The following is a 22,472-nucleotide window of genomic DNA, read 5'->3' as shown; positions in this document are numbered from 1 at the left end:
ATCAAAATCAAAACATCAGTGATGAGCCTGACGAACCGTAAGTTTTGAGACTTTTGGTCTATAGAAAAATCTGGACATACCCAGTTACCTATTTGTCGATCGCCTTTGATATGGATCCTGCAGTGCCGTATCCCGTAGTTATAGGTTGGGGACAAGGCGGCGATCATCAAGTGCGCGAAACCTACACTCATTACATATAATTTTGTTATATAGAAAATGTATAAAGTATTAATTATTTTTTGAATCGTATTTCACGCAAATAAAATTGCAGTACAATATTCACGAACGATTTAGAAAAATAATCATTGTGTAAGAACCTGTGAAACTTAAGAATTTTGTATACCTATAGGTTATTGATACCGTAATTATGTTATAATAATATTATATTAATGTTCACCAAAAATGATAATCATATTGTGCTGTTGCGATAATAAGGAGTACCTATACCTACCAACGATAGTATCATACCATGCCTATACGGAGTATGGGAAGTTTTTTTTTTTTTTTTACCAAATTAGCAATATTGAGAATATAATAATTTATTATATAAATATGAAATATATTATATACTATTCATATAAGAAGGCTACAGGCTATAGCTATTATTAAGCACCGAGTGGTCAAGGAGCGTCTAGCAACAGAAATGTATTATCTTAAATTTATTATCTCCTTAAAAAGATTCATATTATTATGATTTTAAGATGTGATCCTTGGAATTTAATGCCATGAACTTATCACTATATTGTTGGCCAGTGAAGTCTGAAAGGTTGGCGACTGCTGTCTGCTGGTCAAGGAATTAAGGAAAGGTATTCTGTATATAAATATGTTGCCATGCAACAATTAGTTTTCAATTTTCACCATTGGTGGTAACTCCGGGAGAACCAATAGTGTCCAATTATAGAGTACAAAATATATACAGTCGTAAACATCATAAAAAATTAATTCAACTAAGATTTTGTGATTGAAAAAAATTGAAATACTTTTTTAAACTAATAGTGAAGGTATATATTATTAAAATCAATAACATGATAAGCTAATGGTCATTTCGTGTATATTCAATATTCATGCAAAACAATAACATTTTTGGAAATAATTATAATTTGACAACAATGTTATGTATATATGAAGTTCATATATATATAAAAAGAAAAAAAAAAGAAAATCTTACAGCAGCCCTGACCCATACGTTTGTTTTCTCAAACAAAATTACAATTAGGTATTATGTTATTAAAGTATTATAAAAAAAGTAACTATTCACAAAATATCAAATATGATCCTTAGAACAAATACCTTAATTTTCTAAAGCCTAATTAAATAATCCTATGAAACAATAAGCGAGCTGTCAATAATCATTTAAATGTCTACAAATAAACATTTTTAAAAATCAACACTTAATTGCTAAAAATAATAATAAAGAAAAAGATAAGTATCTAATCAAACAATTAAATAATAATGGTAAAACTAAACATATTAAAAACGCTCGTCAATCATATTGAAGACGAAGGATAATAATTATAATATAATATATAATATATTTAAGAAATCTATACATATTAAAATAAAACAATTAATAATTAATTTGTGATGATCTTATGAATTAATTGACATGTTATACAATATTGGAAGCATAAATAAATAAAACAAATCCCCACGCAACGATATAGATGTAAAACGAAAACAGATCCCTCAAAACTTCACTAAAGAAATCATATCGTCCACTACAGTATATAAACCATGTTATGAAATAAATTGCATCTAGAAGGGTCAATATTCTAAATACATAATAATGACCAATGCAAAAAAAAAATGAGAATAAATCGAAAATAAATTCTGTTTTTTTTTCTCAATTACCATTATAATATATTATAATATTATTATATATATATTATAAAGTCTTATCTTGTACCAATGAATTATTTTTTTTACGTTTATAATATTTTTTTATACTTATCAAGACTATATTAATATAATATGTCAGGTTAACACGCATTTCATTTTTATAAAAACATATAAATAGGACGATTTATAATAATAATAATAATAATAATAATAATAAAAATAATAATAATAATAATAAAATAATAATAATATAATTAATAATTTAATAATTGTAGACCTATTTTATGTACAGAACAACAAAAACCATGTACATCGACTTAAATGCTATTGTAAGTTTAAACTCGGGAAAATTAACTTTGTGTGATATCATGTTATTTTGAATCCATTGCTGTTTTATTGACAAATTTGTTTTCTTCCTGAGAATCTGCTGAGGTCCCATAAATAAATTGTTTGATAATATTGAATGTGGAATTTCTTTCGTATTTGGAATTGAGATCAGTTGCGTTATAACAATAATATTTATTATTGTATACATATTATATATGATTATATGCATTTTTATGTTTTATAAACTACAACGTATTAATTATAATATAACTCATTTCTATACACGACTCCTTACAGACGACCACCGCGGTGCGTTGGAAGAGTGAGTGTTTATTAACGAGCTGACGGTCAACGGTGCGATAAATAGTAACGACAATTTGGGTAAGGTATTTTTTTTTTTCAAAAACACAGAGGATAAGGGTATTATGGTGCATACAAATCCACGGGAAATATTCTAGATCTCGAACTTTGAAAGACGATCTCGGAGTGCTAAATTTTCTTTCTTTAAACGTTCCATCTCTTGTCGAAGGCCCATGTTCTGTAATGTACAAGAATACGTATTTTATTATTTTTATATTAATAATCTGTTTACTATTTTGTTAGTAAAGCAAAGGTATTATACGTATTACGTATTTTGTGCGAAACGCACAAATACGGTTCTACACCCAGAAATTTAAATATAAAGTTTAGATAAATCTACACAGGTTTAAAGTCGACTATATCAGCAGTTTTTATAGTGCACCTATGTTTTGGCTTCTTAATCAAAATCCTAATATTAGTTCACCGTAACTATTAATAACTAATAAGTAATAACCACGTGAATTAAAAATAGCCTAATGATGAATAAAAAGTATGTAAGTACCTATTCGATCGTTAAAATACCTTTTTTTTTATAGGTACACCGTACACGCATATAGTTAAATTACAAGATTGGAAATAAATTAATATTTATCGATGATAAATTATTATATGAAGTACAATGTGACGTAACATGATTAATTAATCATCAATGCATTTATTAATGAAATAGAACTTTGTATAATCATTTTAATAATTGTTATTTCCATCGGACTTAATATTGTGGTCATTCGATTTTTAATATGACAAGCAATAGGTACATATTTTTTAGTGATTTTCATATAGCGTTATCACTGTTCAACTGAGAAATATTATTGGGTGCCTGAAAACAAACCTATAGATACGATGAAATAGGCTGGGTAAGATTAAGCGGTTTTGTTTAGATTTTATTTTTAATACCGGATTTAGTTTTGAATTGCACCTATGGGGACCTCCCCTATTAAAACCACTGCAGTTTATAAGCTTTATTGATATTCTTTTAATAATATTCGTCCCATTGTACGAGTTAAATACCTCTTTTTCTAAAAACCCTGCTCTCAATGCAATTTGGTTCTCTTTCATTCGTCTCGCGTCTCTCGATCGCTTTGCCGCCATGTTGTTTTTTCTACGTCTTGCCCAGTATTTCTCATCTTTCAGCCCATCCGGTACAAACTAATGAAAAATTATGGTCAATATGGGATGTCAATAGAGCCGCGAGTAAGTTCGCGTTGTAATGACAATAATAAACCAATCAAGTTAACGAGGCCCTTCTCACCTGTTTCCTTGATTTCTTTACCATTGGCTGCGGCTTCAATTCTTCGTCGGAAAACGGCCTTGTTCTCGGGTCGAAGTCTCTGCTGGACGACGCGAATGACAATGCTGCAAAAACGAAACGCACGCCATAAGTACACGTAGAACTTGTTGTACTAATAATATGTAATGACTGTATTATGTATTAATAGTCATAATGTCATATAATTCATATAATCATAATAACATTATCGATGATGGCGACAGGAACGAAATATGATAAACACGTATTGGTATAAGGTGTACATCGTAACGTTTTGTCACCGTATCAAAGGTCCGATAGTCTATCGATTTTTTTTATAGTATGACTAATTTTTTTTTCGTGTCCCGTCGCACACTCACGACGACGATTATGATCAGAATAACAAAGTATACATATTTTCTAGACTTCTAGACGAAACTTACTTGAATCTGCTGGTGACGCCGGGTTTATGGTGATCGGGCTGAGCGGTTCGCTGGGCGACGGAGACGGTTCGCGCTTGGTCAGTATGACGCCCACGCCGTTTGTCTGCAAGTGTTGTATCGGGTGTATGGAAGGCGGCGGCGGCGGCGGCGAGGACAGGCGGTTGTTGGCGCCCGGCATGAGTGCGCCACCCTGGTGGCCGACCGCCACTATGGTGCCCGGGTTAACGTTGCCCGCGGTCGTTCCGTTCTGGTGGTCGCCTTCCACCGGCAATCCGTTTTCGGACAGGAATTCGTCGAGGTCGCAATACTGAAACCGAACGCGTCACGAGGTTAGATTTGGGCACAATTATTATTAATAATAATAATAATAATAATAATAATAATATTATATAGGAATAGTACGTTATGTAGGTACAGTGTACCCTGCGCGGGATGGTCCACCGTGTTTTCCAGTTTTTCCGATTCACCAGCGTGAGAAAACTTCAAATTACCACGGTGGTAATTTCAGCCCAGTACAAATATTATGTTTGTTATTTATTTTATTTTTACTTTTAATTTAACTATAGGTACGACTTAGTTAAAAAAAATTCCCTGTACAAATTTAGCTTTATCCAGTTCATTTGTAAAAAATACATGTTCTTTGATTTAATAATTCAGTTGATACAAATGTGTGATTGTCTAAATTACTATAGGTGCAGACGTGCAGTTATAATGTAAGGAATTAGTATAGGTATAGAATTTTAAACAAAATGTTTAGTTATTATTTAAAGCAATAATTGTTAAAATTATTTTAAGTTGCTGCAGTCATTATATTATGTGTGATCCAGGTAGTTAAAAAAAAAAAAATACTAACTTATTTTTAAGATAATACTTTTATAGACTGACTACCGTATTGACTTAAAAGTTTTAGAGTAAAAATATAGTTTGTTAGCTATTAACTTATATAGAGCTTATAACGTTGACGTATGTTGGCTCACTTTTAATATAATATTCCATAGGATGACGAAACGAACTGATGAGTAGAATTGTGGCTTAAGCTTAATTTTTTAAGACGGTGGGTTAATAAACATTATATTATAAGTTGGCTAATCGGAAATTCCTTAAGTTCGTTTAGCCACTGCTGCAGCCTGCAGTAATAGGATTACTATTTGGTCGTGAAATATAAACGATATACATATTTATAAATTATTATTTAGACAAAATAATTACCTTAAGATCATTGTCGTATGGTATGGTTTTGTTGTCCCATAGATTCGGTCCCAGAAACGCTGACTGAGATTCTACGACGTTAGTCCACAAAAGCTCATTTTCTTCTTTTTTATCAGGATTGCCATCTCTGGGTACTCCACAAGCTTTTCCTGGAAAACGAATCAAATTACCCGTGAAAATCTCGTTAGCAACAGCATAAAATAATATTAATTGTCTTATTTTATAAGAAAGCTAAATTGATGATTAATTAATGACGTTTTCGAACACAATAGTTAATGAAAAATACGCAATATTTGGATCACAACGGCGTAGGAATTGGCCTTCGGCGTAATCCAAGGTAACTTCGAGTTGACAATCAAAAACGTGGCAGAAATCAATACGATATAAAAAAAAACTGCACGAATTAGCGATATTTGGGTAGGCATACCCCCGTTTGAAACTATATACTAACTGTATAACTATCGAGTACGTATTGCATATGTCATATTTTATGTCAAACGAATGAATAAACGAGATATTTTGTAAGATGAGAATAATTGTCGACTTTCTGAAACTTGTTCCAGGAAACGGTTTGTGCGAACACAATGAAAACACATTAAACACATTAGTTCTGTCATTGAAATTCATTAATCAGCTCATGGTTTAGACTTATATAAAACCGATTTATATAGACATAGATTTTTGTCATTTTCTTCTGTATGTACTGTCATGCGATACGGGAAAAAACTTTGAATCTATATGGAATCCACGAAGTTATAATATATTTATCGGACAACTTTGAATATAATATAGAGTAGTCTGATAGATATAATGTATGTATTAGTATATATAGGAAATGCCGTAAATGGATTTATATCAACACAAACGACCATATCAGCAATATGATGGATACCACTCAAGGCTATACACAGTACTTATTCGACGCAATTAAACGACGACAATATTGTTATTTTATATCGAATTATATTTTATGCTGTTTGATTCGTTTTTTAACAATTTTTTTGCTTCGTTGGCGAAACCGTTGAATTAAGCAAAATACGGATTACAGTCGATTGCTTGAATCTACGCGGGGGTTCTAAAATAGTTTTTTTTACAATAATATTATACATTTAATGTGCAGTTTAAATATTACACAGAAATTATCGTTGCCCAGATTCGCGCGCAATTTAATGCAGCGTATAGTCAAGTAGGTATATCCATACTTTAATCTTGAATACATATTTTAGATGATTCGTTTTTTTTCCGTTCGAGATTAGTTTGGTTATTTAGAGTTTGTATTATGTATATACCTAATGAATGTGTGTATTTGTTTCTTTTTATCATAAGACAACAAAATCTAAAAAAACCACCGTCCTTGTCGATTAAAAAAAAAGAAAATAAATGATTAAAAACCACTAACGACCGCAGGCCGAACCATCAAAAACGTTCTTGCATAAAAAAAATTAAAAAAATGTTAACAAGACACACGCGCTTTGGTTTTGGTACAATGAAATAATAACAAGGCGTATACGTATTATAATATCAATAAGATAAAATAATTGTGCGAAAAAATACACTGAACCAAAGAGAGACGGCGGACAAACCTACATTTAGCGGTCTGATAATTGCACCGCTACCGTGGTACCAAAGAAGAGTAGGTATTATACCTGTACACATTTTACAGTTGCGATCGTTTCGTAATGCAGGAAGTAGGAAGCCGTAACAGATTTGACGCGTTCTAGCTTCCATTACGATTTGTTTTCACTTTCGTCTTCATCTCTCAGACATCAATCTGCGCTTGTCCGATTTGTCTCTCTTTTTCTCTTCCTCCCTCTAACGAAACACTGGCGCCCGGTATATACATTAATATATTGTATTATGTGTGAGTATAATTCGCGTTTAATATTCGATTTATCCGAAGAAATCAAACCGATGTATGAACGAGGTATTTGCACCCCGGTGTACCCACTCATGTTTTCCCAATATCCGGGCATTTATTACTGGAGAAATATACATTATTCACTTCAAGTTGATATAGTGTAAAAGAAAATGTTGAGATACAATAAACTATAATTCTGTGAAGTATTCATTGTCTTTTATTATTGTGTTCACCGACTGGCGACTATATTATACACTTGAATATGAAATTGTACATAAGTATTATTTTCGTAACTTAATAGCTTATATTGCATACATATTTTACTTATAATATAATATATAGGTACAATATTATTTTCCTTAGTGTATACGTTAAAAAAAAAACTTGAGACGTATACCCCACCCCCCCCCCCTCCAAATACCACTAATGATATCACTTTTAACTATTTAAAATTATTTATTTGGTTAATATACACTCATTCGTTTGGTGGTGTTTTATTATTGTACACGTTTATATCGTAATAATTATACCCGACCTAATAATAAAATATAATTATGTGTACAAAATAATATCAAATATATAGATAATCATTATTCAGACTCCATCTATGTACAAAAAATGGTTTATTCAGAAATTATGCATTACTTTATATTTTATCAGTGTTGAACTATGACTGAGATGACTGTATAACTAAATAGATTCGACGTATTACTGATAGATGAATGATTTTATTATACATAAATTATCATAATTATCTACACACATAATAAATTTATTCGATTATTTTGTTTCAATTCGACGTATAAATTAAACTCATTTTAATATTTACATTACAAAGGGAAGACGATGGATTTATCAATCATTTTTTAACATCACTGACCAGTGCAGACCTTGTAGGTGTTGAACGATTGTGGTGTGCAATATTAATTATTATTATTAAAATACAATATCTAATATTCATTAATAATCTATATTCATTATAGTAAAAATGGTTGTAGATCACCGTGTTTTATTTACTTGGTAATTACTAATTACTTATATAGACAATAGCGGTAATGTTAAAATATATTGTACCTAAATGGCTATAATATAAGGAATTTTTGCAATTGTGCAGAAATGGTGCACTGGCTTTCAATTTTTTGATAGATAAAAAAAAAATTCGTCGCAACTTACGCGCATAATATTAAAAAATGTTAATAAGATTAGCTAGATAAGTCTGATAACATTCAAAATTATAAAAGTAATTTCCATTTTATGAAATTGACATGCGTAGGTATATTTAAAAGCGATAAACTAAAATATAATATTAACAAAAACTAGTTTAGACGATGATAATATAATAATATGTAACGGAATGACGTATTATGTTCTGCAGGATAAGTCGCTTGAAACAAAATTGGTTGTTTAGTACTTTTTAAAGGGTCCGATTAATAACGGTGGTGTATGAAAATGTTGTCCCAAAAGAGCCGTTTATAACGGTGCCTATATATAATATTATAAGTGTACCTATACATACCTAATAATTAATAATATTATACAAACGATAATAATACATTTCATAAAATATAATTTCAACCGTTACACGTTTACTCGTTTATTATTAGGTTTTTAATATTATATCCCACGGGCCATTCTAAACTTTCTATTCAAAGTAGATTTCGTTCGAACCGACGCGTGTTCGCAAAATTTTGAGATTATCGCGTCAAAACGTGTGTGAAAATTCAAATTCCATTAATTTGTCTTATATATATTATATTATTTGCTGATAATCCGTCTAGATAAAGCCGTTCGGAAACGGTCGGGCGCGTTTCTTCAGAAAAATATATCGTCCGCAAACACGTATTACGTTTTTTTTTTATCTGATTCGCAGTGTTCATTAATAGTAGCGGTATACCGGCGTGCATTATTATATTATTATAGTATAATGTGATTATATGCCGTGCTCGCAGACTACGTCGGCGGCGGCAGCAGTTTGCGCGAAGTGAAAGTGCTGCTCGAGAGTCCGGATATATAATATTATTATTATTCTGATTGCGCAACGTCTGCAGAAGAGCAAGTCGTTCGGCCCGAAGAACTTAACTACATAGCTACTATTATCATCATTAAATATTTTTTTTATATTTTTTTTCGCGTTAACTGTAAGTATAAAATTATCCGTTGGCCCGTCAACAATGGGTTTTTGGCTTTCTCGCATCTTATTTTTTTCGACTCGAAAAATCGAAAACCAGTTTGAAATCATATGCGACGAACAGAGACTATACTACTTGCAACGCAAAATATCGAATTCGTCAGGAATTTGGATGACGAATACCGTTTCACTCATTAGTAATTTATCAACACCAGTTTCGGTACATGACTGATTCGTTTTTTAGTCAATTTTTTTTCTTCGCAGTTGAATATTTTATAAAAAAATGTCAAGCCAAGCAATATTTTGGAATCGAAATCATATGCTTAAGATTACAATACTAACTATTATCCAACAAATTTTAGATAACAGAAAAAACTATACAAGTATGAATAATCTCATTCTAGTAAGGTAGTCAGTTTACCTTTTATTAATAATTGTTTTTTATTATTACTTTAGTATATGGATAGAAATATAGGATCAAATAATTTCGGACGAAAGTCTATCTACACGAGTATATGTCAAGTCGTCAACATATATAATACCTATTAGGGTAAAGCACAACATTACTCATTAGTTATTACTTATTAACTATTGTTATCGCGTGTGTAATTTTAAGTGTATATGTCTTGGTCGTTAAAATACCAAAATAAATACGTCGTTAATAACAATAAAGTAGGTATATTAGTTTTAATTACATCAAAATAAATAAATAATTCGAATTGAGCAGTACAATGTAATATTATGTACAATTTAATGGCACAATAACACTGCAATATTGTCCGGTTGTCGGACAAGCTTCAGACGACCGCAAAACAATCACATAAAATATAATATTATCGGAAAGGATGGTTAGTACACCAGATATTTAATAATATACTGTGAAAACAAAATGTTTTAGCCACCTTCTGTGAAAATATGATGTTCTTATTCTTTTTATTATTACATTTCACTGATTTATATGTGTTATATTACGGTATTAATAAGAAGCTAACATTGTCGCTGGTGTAAATAGAAAATTAGAATATTATTTGTCGGGGGAACAACTTTGGCACATCCCAATATTTGAACCAAATTACTTAATTGAACTAATTATTTTTTTTAAAAAATTAATATTCTTGGTAACATACCTATTTTTTAATTTGGCAGGGTGTACACTTATTATTACATTACAGTACTTATCAATTGTCCATTAACATTATAATATATACCAGCAGAAAATTATACTTAACATTAAACCCAGCACCTATTTCGTGGTGGTATGGTACAAATTCAAAGTGTATAAATCACAAATGTATTTAAATTTCCCAAAAAGTGTCTAAAACTATTTACCACAAGTTAGACTTTCGTACAATAAAGGGTATTTCAAAAATATTGTGACCGTTATATGTACAATGCACATACAAAGTAGAGAACGAGAGTAGATATAGGTATATATATCATGGTATTATAACGTCGGTCGCGGCCTATGGCTGTCTGGAGGTTCGCGTGGCAATTATTTTACCGTTGTGTTTTCTATTTGCAGACGGCAGTGAAAAAAAATACTGTTAATAACGATTCCGGGCTCGGTAGGAGATTGGAAAAAATAAAAACGAATCACGCAAGGCGGCGGCGTGGATTCCGGAAGGACACCGGTTGCGTCGGCGTCGTCAAGCGGGTATTTCCCGGCGAAAGTGGTTCCCATCTCACTTTCACCCGTCGCGCCACACCACCGCGTGCGGTAGTGTGACCAACGTACCAAGACCGACCGAGCGTACGTCTTTCTCCGTCACCTTACCCTCGTCCCATTGTCGACCGATTAAAAAACGCGCGTCCCGTTATTATTTGCACGTTTTAATAGATATTACTCAACCACCCGCCCGCCCGTCCGCCAGTCAGCCAGCCCACCCCACCAGAAAGTTCACTCTGACAATTTTTTATAGTCATAAACATTATTATTTTTTATTTAGTACCGTTATCATTTATCCCGACCGGACCAAACTGTCCGCCGGATGGTGGGATTCGCGCGTGGACACATAGATGAAGCGAAAAAAGTGAGAGTTTTCGTATACGCGCCGATTAACGAGCGGACGTCCGAGGGGATACGATGTATACTAATAATATGATATTTTAGCAGTGTGCGTGTGCGTGTGTGTGCGTAAATACGCTAACGGACGGACCGGTGCGCGTGCATAAACGAAATATATAAAATACACATATTATTTATAGACGAAAAAAAATTAATAAAAACACTTTCACTTCTGCGGTGACGGAATTGTCAATATTACAGACGGTGCTGCAGGTCTCCGTGGTGGGCGGCCATTTCTAAGTAAATGTATGCATACACATAATATTATAATATGTATATGTACGCGTCTACGCACGGGCACGATCGAATCTCGACGTATATTATGACGACGTAGTCGAGAGAGACGAATATTTTAAGTGTATTATTTTTATTATTATTAAAAAGTGACTGCGTTTGCGTGTTGGCCACGACAGGGGAAATCGTATAATAGGCATAATATTATTATACTACACCACCAGGGCAGCTATAAATATTATTTCACGCTGTCCGCGCGTGCAGAGTTATCCCGATATTATAATATATGTACACAGCTACGTATATAATATACCGACAAATATAGATGATTATTTTGCCATCTATATATATAACGGCAGGCGAGTATTACAGAGGCACCTTTAAAGTCGGGGATTTGTAACAAAATTTAATTTAATGACTGCAGCACGTTCGAAAATTTATAAAATGATTGACATCATGCAGAAGTTCAAAACGAAATCTAGGTATAAGTACATGATATTATTATAATCGAATAGATTACCTATAGATTATCACTAAAATATGCTATGAGTTAATTCGAGCATCTATATCTGCAGCACACTTTGATCTTGCCAATAGTCAAAATACTAGGTACATAGGTATGCTAACTGAATTCTTCAATATTAATTTCAATGTAGGTACCTATTTAATAAGTTAACTATAAAATATGTGTTGTACATCAGTTGTTTCAATACACTTTCGATGAATGCGTTAAATAATATAACCTATAAGGGAAAAATCACACACAATATGCGTACCTATATTATAGTACTACAACGGTAAATATAATATAATATATTATTTTAATATCTTTGTGTTTATATACGCGTTTTACACTATCGTCGAATAGTAATTTATAATTTCTATTCCAGTAATATCGATCTTGAGAAAACAAACGAAATGAAAAAAAATGTAGTTTATTCTATGCCCACGTCGTTGATTTGTTTTTTCTTCTTTCTTTCTTTAAGGCGCTAACCGGTCGAACAAGGCTACCCCGGAAATAACGGAGCGGCGCACAAGTGAAAGTGGATAATACAGTCGGCTGGCTCCTCGGCGTGCAGTATAAACGACTATAGCGGAGTACTGTTCGAATTTAACGTTATTTTTGCACGTGACTACAAATATAAAAAAAACCGCATAATAATATACTTTACAACCAGATTTTCGCATTTGTAGTCTGTCGTTAAAGTCTCCAAACTCTTATTGATAATATAATACTATCGTCTTCCTTCAAACAAAGTTTCGTATGAGTTGTCATGAGGAAAAAAATCAAAAATATCATAGGTGTACACTCATCAATACACGAACACACACACATATGCACACACACACACACACACACACACACACACACACACACACACACACACAGATATATATTATATACATTACAATGTTTATTCTATACGCGTTCTGACGTGAGCGGATATATTATATTATATAGGTAATAGGTTTGCTTTTGTTGTCGCTGCAGTGTTCAATATCGCTTTCTGTTTTCATTTATTGGCCAGACAAAGGTGTGAAAAGCATATGAATAAAAAACACATCGAAAGAATAACGCGTGCGCGTACATCATAAAATGTATATTGTGTAATAATAAATAAATTGATTAACGTCCTAAAATCCCTGCGATCATTAATGGCGATTATAAAACTTTCGAATTTCACTCATTAAGATTCGTTAAGAACGTTCTTAAGTGCATATTATGTATTATACAAAAGTAATTAGCTGACCATTGAAATTGAAAGTGCGTGCATATACCGTGAGTATATGTATATTTTCAGTTAAATGGCACATCGTGGAATAATATTTGTCGGCAGAAAAACCAACGGATTTAGAACAAATAAACTAACAGTTGCACGTGTCACTTAGAAGAAGTGAATATTTTTACGCAGGGAATGGGAAAAAAAATATGTTTTATTACATTAACATGGCAAACGCATTAAGTGCTTATTGTTATTACTATATTCTTTTTTTTTTATGATCACAAGTGATATCTATTTAATAATCTCGAACAATGTAAACACCCAATGGATTAGAAACTTCAGTAAATGTAATTCAAAGATAAATTACAATAAATTTCGTTAGCCGAGATAATATGACACTCTGTACGTTACTATTTATTCGTTTTTAAGGCGATAAGTGTACCTACACAAATAGTGAATAAGACGTGTTTACTTTCATATATTCAGTTCAGTTGCAGCAGGAAATGTAGGTACTGCCGCGTTCGTTCATGGATAATTCATTTGAATCTCAATAAATTTGTCGCGGCGTACAATGATATTAATATATTATTGCCTGTACGGTCTACACTGACGTACAATAAATAACACAGTGAGTAGGGGTTGCAGAAGAGAAGAAAATCATATGTAATGACCCAAATGTATTGTTGTTCATTATGAAAGCTTAATCACGTGTGCGCTCGAAAATCGAATAGAAAGTGGTGTGCGTCTCTTTCAAGGTCGTCTCTACAGACATTTCACTTTTGGGTATTCAAAATGTGACGAGACAATATTATCATCTGTTTCATTTCATTGCGAAAGAAACTCAATAGTTCTTTTTCATTTTTTTTTATTTTCTAGTATACGTGCAATGTAGTTTATAATGTAATGTATGTTGTAATTAATATGTTGTTAAAATGGTTTAATTTTTTCAGAGGTATAACGATGATAACATTATTGGATTATAGCTTTGGAAAAAAATATACAAAAAAACGTACATTTGATGCGTTACCTAATGTTACCAGCAAAATGAAAAAAAATATCTATATTTGCTGATAGATAAATAATCAAATCGTACACCAACAAAAATATTTTTTTGTTACGCAAACGATAACTTATCGCACTGTCGACCTTTAGTCAATTTTTTATGTTTAACCCTTAAAAATGTCACCTTGAGGTTTGAAATGTTGTATACGTGACCACACAACTTGTCCAACAATATGGTTGTATGGATATACTATAATATATTTTAATTATCATTAATTTAACATTATTGTAATTAACTTTATTTTTCTCTCTTTTGTCATGAAAATGCTTAAGAAATATGCTTCATATTTAGGAAGAAAATAAATTAGTTCTTACGTTATATTTTATACATTTAAACAAATGATATTCATTGAACTATGGCTTAGTACTTTACACGGGTACGTTAAAATGTATCATTAAATCAATAATTTGTTATTTTTTCTTTTTTATAAAATATACTCAAATAGTGATTTTTAATATTAAATATTCCAACGATTAAGTATATCATAAGACTTATTATATTATTATACATTGGGACGTTATTTATAATAATTGAAAATCACGAATTCAGAAACGAATCGTATATGTAAGAATTGTGTTGTTTATTATTCGTGCGTAGGTATATACGGTATAGAATAAACATTGCGAATTTAAAACGAAACACCTGTCCAGCAGTTGTAGAAAATGCATAACATAATACATAATAATCATTCGTATAAAACATTTAATACCATTCATTAGCATCTGATGTCGCCAAAACTGTTGGTACTGATTCCATCTGGTCGAATCAGGAGCTAACGATTGGAGTTGCTGTAGGTGTTGCTGTGTCTGCGCCTGCAGTTGAGCATTGTGGTGCTGGTAGTCCATTACAATACACTTTGCTTCGTACATTTTTGTTTAATTAATATACGTGAAATAATAAAAAAAAAAAAAATCGAAAAAAAAATTACGAGCGCAAAAACAGTAAGATATATTTCGGTGGACAAGGAGGACAGCTTTGTCGAGACTTAAAACAATAATTTCTCAATATCCGTAAAAAAAATCCGTCGGAATTCGAACGTCCAATCACAGCATGATCACGTAAAACGGCTTAAAAACAAATTTCGAAAAAATAAAATAACAACAAAAATGAAATCGTCTTTTATTTAATTTTTCTGGAAACGTTTAAGCTTTACTGTGCTTCGACTACCGACGGGGGCACGCGTGTTCTCGGGGGAACTGATCTCGGCACGCAGCACCGGCGCTGACTGGCAGTCCCGACGCCGCCGGTACCGTCTTGGCGCTCGCAACGCACGGTCCCCCACAACTGCGGAACCACGGTACCCCTCTCCACACGGCTTCTCACCAGACATTATCATATCAATTTCGTTTCTTATCTGCTTCTCATAAATAATAATAACGATAATGATGATGATGATAATAATAATAATATGTAAGAAAAAATGTATATATTATGTACATATAAATTGTTCCCAAATTTACATTTATCAACCATCCATATCCGGACCTCTCCTTTCTTAATCGTCAATTTGAATTTCGATTGGCCGTCGATGTTATTGTGTCCAATTTAATATACGATATTGTTTCCGTTGGGTTCATAATATTGTGTGAGCTGCAGTATACATTATAGCCAACATATTATGCAGTAGTGATGGCAGACACCGCATTAAAATATTATATGATAAAACGAATATCGGAAAAATTATTACTTATTACGATCACAACCACGCTTCGTAGTTCGAGGACAGTTATCTATTTTTTTTTTTTAATGTGTTTTTAAATAATATTAATTAGCCATCTAATAAAATTAATTATTTTTTTAAAGAACCATACTTAACTATAAATGTTATACTCTTCACGTTTATATAACAACTATTTATTAAATTAAAATGGATAAAAAATCAATAATCTTCTGCAGTAATCCTGACAATTTTTATATTTTCATGCATGCAATAGGTACATTTTTAACCATTATTATTAAAATTTAATTTGACACAAAAAAAAATATACTAATTTCAGTTCCATAGCATGTTATATACCAATATAGGTATAATATATATATATAAATATATATATATATATATATATATATAAAATGTATAGCTATTATTTATTATACAATCACACAGATACAAAGGTAGGTTATATTATTATAATATATTACTTATAGTGACAAATAAAAAATTAAGTAAAATAATTAATCACAGTTTCGGATTTAAAATAAATAGTGCCTACATGATGATTCTTTTAACTGTTAACTCTCAATATTACAATTTTGAAAAAGTACACCTAGTTATTTGTGTTCCGCAGCAAAATATTTTTTTCAGAATTTTGATGGATAAAATTCAAATTTCAATCGAGTAGTGATCATTACCTATAAGTATCCTGTGGCACTCTACTCTACTCCACTTAATGTCTAAAATTCAAAAACTTGTAACTAATTAAATAAACTTCATCAAAATGTGATTGTTATCTTGAAAATTCTCAGAAGAATATTTTGTTTTAGAGTATTAAATTAAAAGTATATGGGTATGGTTACTCAGAAAAGTAAAAAAAATTAAGAAATAATAATGTCTAAGAATATAATATTTTTAATAACGAAATATTTTGCGAGGCAAAATCACCCTGTATATAATATATTAGCAATATACTTTTATTGCGATAACTTCATGAAGGGCTTTTACATTAGCAACAACAATTATATTTTATAATGCAAATGAAATATATGTAAGTATATCAAAGTTCAATGGAAAATTCGACAAATATGATTTACGTTTATATTGACTTGAGAATGACTTTATCAGTAGTAGTATATTATAGTAATTTTACGCACATTCATTCAAAAACTTTATACTAATAAATTAAATAATGCAATATTATGTTATGATGCGTTGAAACAGTTTCATTTATACAAGACATTTTATTACTTATAAAATATAATAATACCTATAATCATGAAATATTCTTATAGTTAAAGCTAATCAGATTGTTCTTGAGTACCACATAGTGTACTAATAATGTTTTGATTTTGATAAACGATAAAATATCTAATCGATTTTAAATGTTATCATCATTACCTACATCAATATATTAATATGCACAACTCAATTATTACAATAGCTCAATAGTTTCCTGTACACACACACACACACACACACACACACAGGCAATATACATGGAATGATAGAATTTATCAAGTAATTAAGTTTGAAAGAAATTAGAACACGTTTAGTATAAATATTAAATTTGTTGTAAATGGCATACTATATTATTATTATTTAATTAATAAAAAGTAATAACCGTTATCAAATATATGATTTTAAATTGTTATAACATTTAGCAATGTGAAGCAATCATTAATTTTTCTTCGTCAATCTGATAATTAAAAATGTTTATATTATTTAAAAAGTGAAAATATATTTTTACTCTTACAAATTTAACAAGTTTAAACCGGTGGTAAACGTATCGTCGAAAGAATGGCGCGCGGACCGTTAAACGAATTTACTATTCCAGTTTATGGGAACACATAATAATAATTACTACATTGAATTTTGTATGGTGTTTATTTTTGTCGGCCATGTTTTGTTTTGTTTATGTATTAATGTCAAATCGCATATGGTGTTGACGGTTGTTTAACTAGTTTTTATGTATCTTCTGTTAGCGGTGTGTAGGTAAAATAGCTAATATTGTCCTTGTAAAATATAATAAACTATAAAAATACTACAGATAATATTATAGCTTTGTCAAGCTGTATTGGAACTCATTCCAAAAACGAGCGAATTTTGTCTCAAGAATCATAAAAACATATGGAAACAATAGATAGGTAGTCTGTAAATCACGGGTATCCGCATATTATTATACTGCAGAAGTATACCTCTATTTAGGTATATAATGTATATACCGTATTTCTGTCATAACACATACTTTACAGTTGTATTTTAAGAGTCATGCTCAATATTATTTTTATATTTTTCAGTTATGTTCGGCGTGCAAGCGTATATTAAGTGCGGCTAAATAACGTGGGCAAATCGTCACGACATGTTCAGCTGGACACACTTGCACTCTCTATTGCGAAGTGCAAACACGATATCTCGTTAGACCAGTTCACCTTTCCTTTGGTGTACCGTTTTTAGAGAAACCTCTTTACGCATATCTCGTTTACCAACAATTTGGACACCCTCTGAATGCATTTGAAACACATCCGGTTTTAAGCCGAGTTAATTGAAAATTTACATTGCCAATATATAGATATTGGTGTGTACCTTATACCCACTATGGTCCACGAAGTGTTCGTATAATTATAATATATATTAATATCGTATTTGTTTTATTTATAAATCTACGACGGTTTAGCACGCGCGAATGTTTTTCGTACGTGAAAGTGAAAGAAACCAGAATAATAATAAAATCTAAAAAAACATCAGTATAACCACGTGGTTTTTTGAGATTATACAGCAATAATGGCCACATTTATTATTGTAAATCCACCATCGTATTACAAATGTTAGACAGTTACAATTTGTATAGTTAGGTTGTAAGTACGGTATAGTCTTGTATTAATACAATTGTATGTCTGTGTATCGACCGAATACCCGCAATAATGCAATGAATAATAAATTCCGTTTGTTTTCAACAAGAAACCGCATCTACTTTACTGTTTTGAGCTTTAGCAACAAATCAGTGATCACCTGTCACACCAATAGTGGCTATTAATTATTATAGTACTTACAAGGCTAAAAATCGTAATAAATGCATCGAATTGTATACGTCATACAATTTAAAATATTTCGTCTAATAGATATAAAAAATCCTCAGGTTTTACTTAATACTGCTGTTATGGAATCTAGTCATATTAATATGTGTTTTAAATGTTCAAATACTCATGGTTAATGAATTAAATGGCCGATTTATATATAATAACTAAACCATACAGTCATACAGAGTTGAAATTACAAACATTTTATTGGCTACAACAATAAGCCAGTAAAATAAAATATAATATTGTACGTGATTATTGTGATTTTTATATAAATTATTTTGTTTTGTCTTTTAAGTGATTCGAAAACATCCGAGTCAATGTGCACGACCGTTAAAATCTTTTATACGTGATAAACCCGCGTTATTTGTTGAAAAATAATAATTCTTAAAAATGTTTGTCCAATTGGTTTTTTTCTTGTTTTATTTTTCGTGGATGGTGGTCACAATTAGAAATTAAGACGTGTAAACGTATTTTGGTAACCAATAGTCGCGGAGAAAATCGCACGAGCGCATGATAACAATCACGCACACTCTAAAACAGTTAGGTATACTCCACTACACAGTCCAGACAAACTCTTACGCGGAAGTGAACGGTATATTCGCGATGTAATCCGTAGGCAAACGCTGCGGTGGGAAAATAAGGATTCGCGGAGATCCTTCTTGCGGTGTTTCAGAGCCAATTAAGGAGAAATTCGGAGGAGCGGACCAGCTGGTATGGGCGACGACATTCAATATGGCTGTGCACGGTAGTTTTGCGTAGCAAACACAAGATCAAGGATTTCCTATTCCTACATCCATGAACAACGCGTGGCCTCCAATAAAACGAGATACCGGGCCGAGAACAAGGCTGTATTGAGAGCCGTTTTGAGAAAGAGAGAAAAAAAATCCTAACCTTGTGCAAAAACGTTATACCCAATACTAGAATTTATATTTCAAAACTCATCTCCATATTGACATAAATTCTCGCCGTGATTTCTTAACGCATTCTAATAATTCAAACAAACAAGACACTAGGAAATTATAAAACATAAATAATAATAATAATCGTCTAAGCTGTCGAGTAGACACTTTTCATTGTGGTTTTCATAAATCATTTGTTTTAGCGAAATGTGAAATGTGCAGAATTATAAATTATAATCTATAATAGTTTATTAATGATAAATAAATCTAAATTCGATATAAACATTTTACTGCTATTTTAAATATTACTGCATAGTCGTTGTGATAAAAGTCTTATAAAAAATATTCCTGTAAAAAGCTAATAACAAAACAAACTTAATTAAGTAGATGCATAAATAAGAATTCATGTAATTTTCTTTTCATTTGAAATACTTAAAACCTAAACCTATTTTTTTTTGATTTATGCACCTAATAATTAATAGTTACGAATTCATGTCAATATGTAAATACACAAATAAAATAATCTGTAGACTTATATAGTTATTATAATGTGATCGAAACGTATGGAAGGTACCGGGAAATATTCTTCAACTAAATACTTTTCTATAAACCGTTAATATAATAACTTGTGACAGTATATTCATTCCTATATAGGTCCCTACACCAATTGTAAAAAACTAATAAAATAATCAAAAACATTTTCTCTGTTCGATTTTTATTTTTAAATTTTGATTCATTATAAATTACTTGATATATATGTTCGCGTTCTATGAAGATGATGTTGAATAGGTAGCTATATTTCCCAATTATTATAATAACTATAACCAGGAAAAGAATTATCGTGTAAACGCAGTCACCGTTAAAATATGCATTATGCGTAACAGCGAAGTATAGGTATCAATATAAAAAGAAAAGGAAAAAAACATTTTGGAAATTCAGTTTTTATAACTTAAAATGAAAATGCAATAGTACAATTATTATAGACAAACGTCAAAAATAGTTGTTTTTTTAAAAATGTATATTAATAATTATTAATACATAAGGTATAATTTGATAGTTAAAATCACATTTAATTAAAAAAAACGGTTAAAGTGAAAATCGCATAATAATTATACAGGGTGCTTACTGTTCACCTCAATTTTCCATTTAAGAATGTATTCATAAATAATTTGATTTCTGGAGTTTTTAAGTATAAATAATAAGGACCATATTTTCAATTGCAATTTTTATACCATTATTATTAATGGAATATAATCTGTAAGTACACGAATGTACTTACTTTTTTTCAAATGAGAACTATACTAACCCGTTTTTACTACAAATTGATAAGTGGATGGATTTTATGAACATTTTAATGAAATTCGATAAAGTAGTTTCAGAATTAATAAAACGTATGCACTCAAGATATTCAATCCATAATATTGGTTAAAATATAAATTAAATGTATTGGTGTAATAGATAGTTAGTTTTAATGCTCCGACTATTTTTACCAATTAATAACTATAATTTCAAAAACATCATAGCTTCCATATCTTCCAAACCTATAATTATGAATATAGTATTATCCATAAAGTTAAATATTTCAAAACAGCAGCAAATTCGAATTTCATTTTAGATACATTCATATTTTAAAAAATCTGCTATACAATTTAAAGAATAAGTGGTTCCCATATGAAAAAATCGTTTATCATTACAAGATACTCTAAAATTGTATTAAACATTTTAGTATCTGAAAATATGGTCCTTATAAGTGGTGAGGAGGTGGTGAGAATTCTTTGGCGAATCATCCTGTATTATTGCTTCAATTAATATCTACCTTTTATTTGATTTAGGTATAAATAAAATAAAATATAATTATATAATTATATTATATACATATAATTTCTTAATTAATGCTATATAATAAATTTTATTAAATATAATAATTAATTCACTGCATTTTGTGTGTAAACTATTATTCATCGTCAAGACTTGTAGATTTCATATTGTTCAAATTAAAAAAAGGAGGGTAAGTGGATGTCGCTCTGCTGTACAGTAGATTACAAGTGGGTCACTGTATAATGGATGGTATTAAATTTGAATTCAATGATATAATATCATTGTATAAGAAAAACGATCCTGAGCGGAGACGGTATGTCGGTCTATAGGTATAAGACATATTATATACTTATCTATGGTATTAAAAAAAAATTGACCTATAATAGGTACCTATAATAAATTCCAAATTAATCATATCACAATATTCATTAGGTATTTAATATAACACGTTATACATCAACAACAAGCCGTGATACTATCATCGACATATAATAGTATACTTTAGAAGTGTCATGTACC

General features: G+C 30.8%; 1 protein-coding gene across 2 annotated transcripts; it reads right to left on the bottom strand.

Moving 5' to 3' along the window:
• Positions 1–1,031: 1,031 nt before the first annotated feature.
• pdp1 (par domain protein 1) lies at positions 1,032–16,229 on the bottom strand. 2 transcript variants are annotated; one of them, XM_008189157.3, is made up of 6 exons: positions 15,209–16,229; positions 5,428–5,576; positions 4,219–4,525; positions 3,779–3,882; positions 3,538–3,675; positions 1,032–2,704 (listed from the first exon to the last, which is right to left on the bottom strand). In XM_008189157.3, the coding sequence occupies exons 1-6, from the start codon at positions 15,366–15,368 to the stop codon at positions 2,621–2,623; spliced, it is 942 nt and encodes a 313-aa protein (XP_008187379.1). In that variant the 5' UTR covers positions 15,369–16,229; the 3' UTR covers positions 1,032–2,620. The 2 variants fall into 2 exon arrangements, with proteins under 2 accessions (XP_008187379.1, NP_001164575.1); NM_001171104.2 differs by having other exon boundaries at positions 1,510–2,704; positions 3,800–3,882; positions 15,209–15,368.
• Between the last annotated feature and the right edge of the window lie 6,243 nt (positions 16,230–22,472).

This window comes from Acyrthosiphon pisum, chromosome A1, assembly GCF_005508785.2.
Source record: "Acyrthosiphon pisum isolate AL4f chromosome A1, pea_aphid_22Mar2018_4r6ur, whole genome shotgun sequence".
Taxonomy (NCBI): domain Eukaryota; kingdom Metazoa; phylum Arthropoda; class Insecta; order Hemiptera; family Aphididae; genus Acyrthosiphon; species Acyrthosiphon pisum.
The sequence above is the reverse complement of the archived record's forward strand: the minus strand, read 5'-3'. Positions and strand labels throughout refer to the sequence as shown.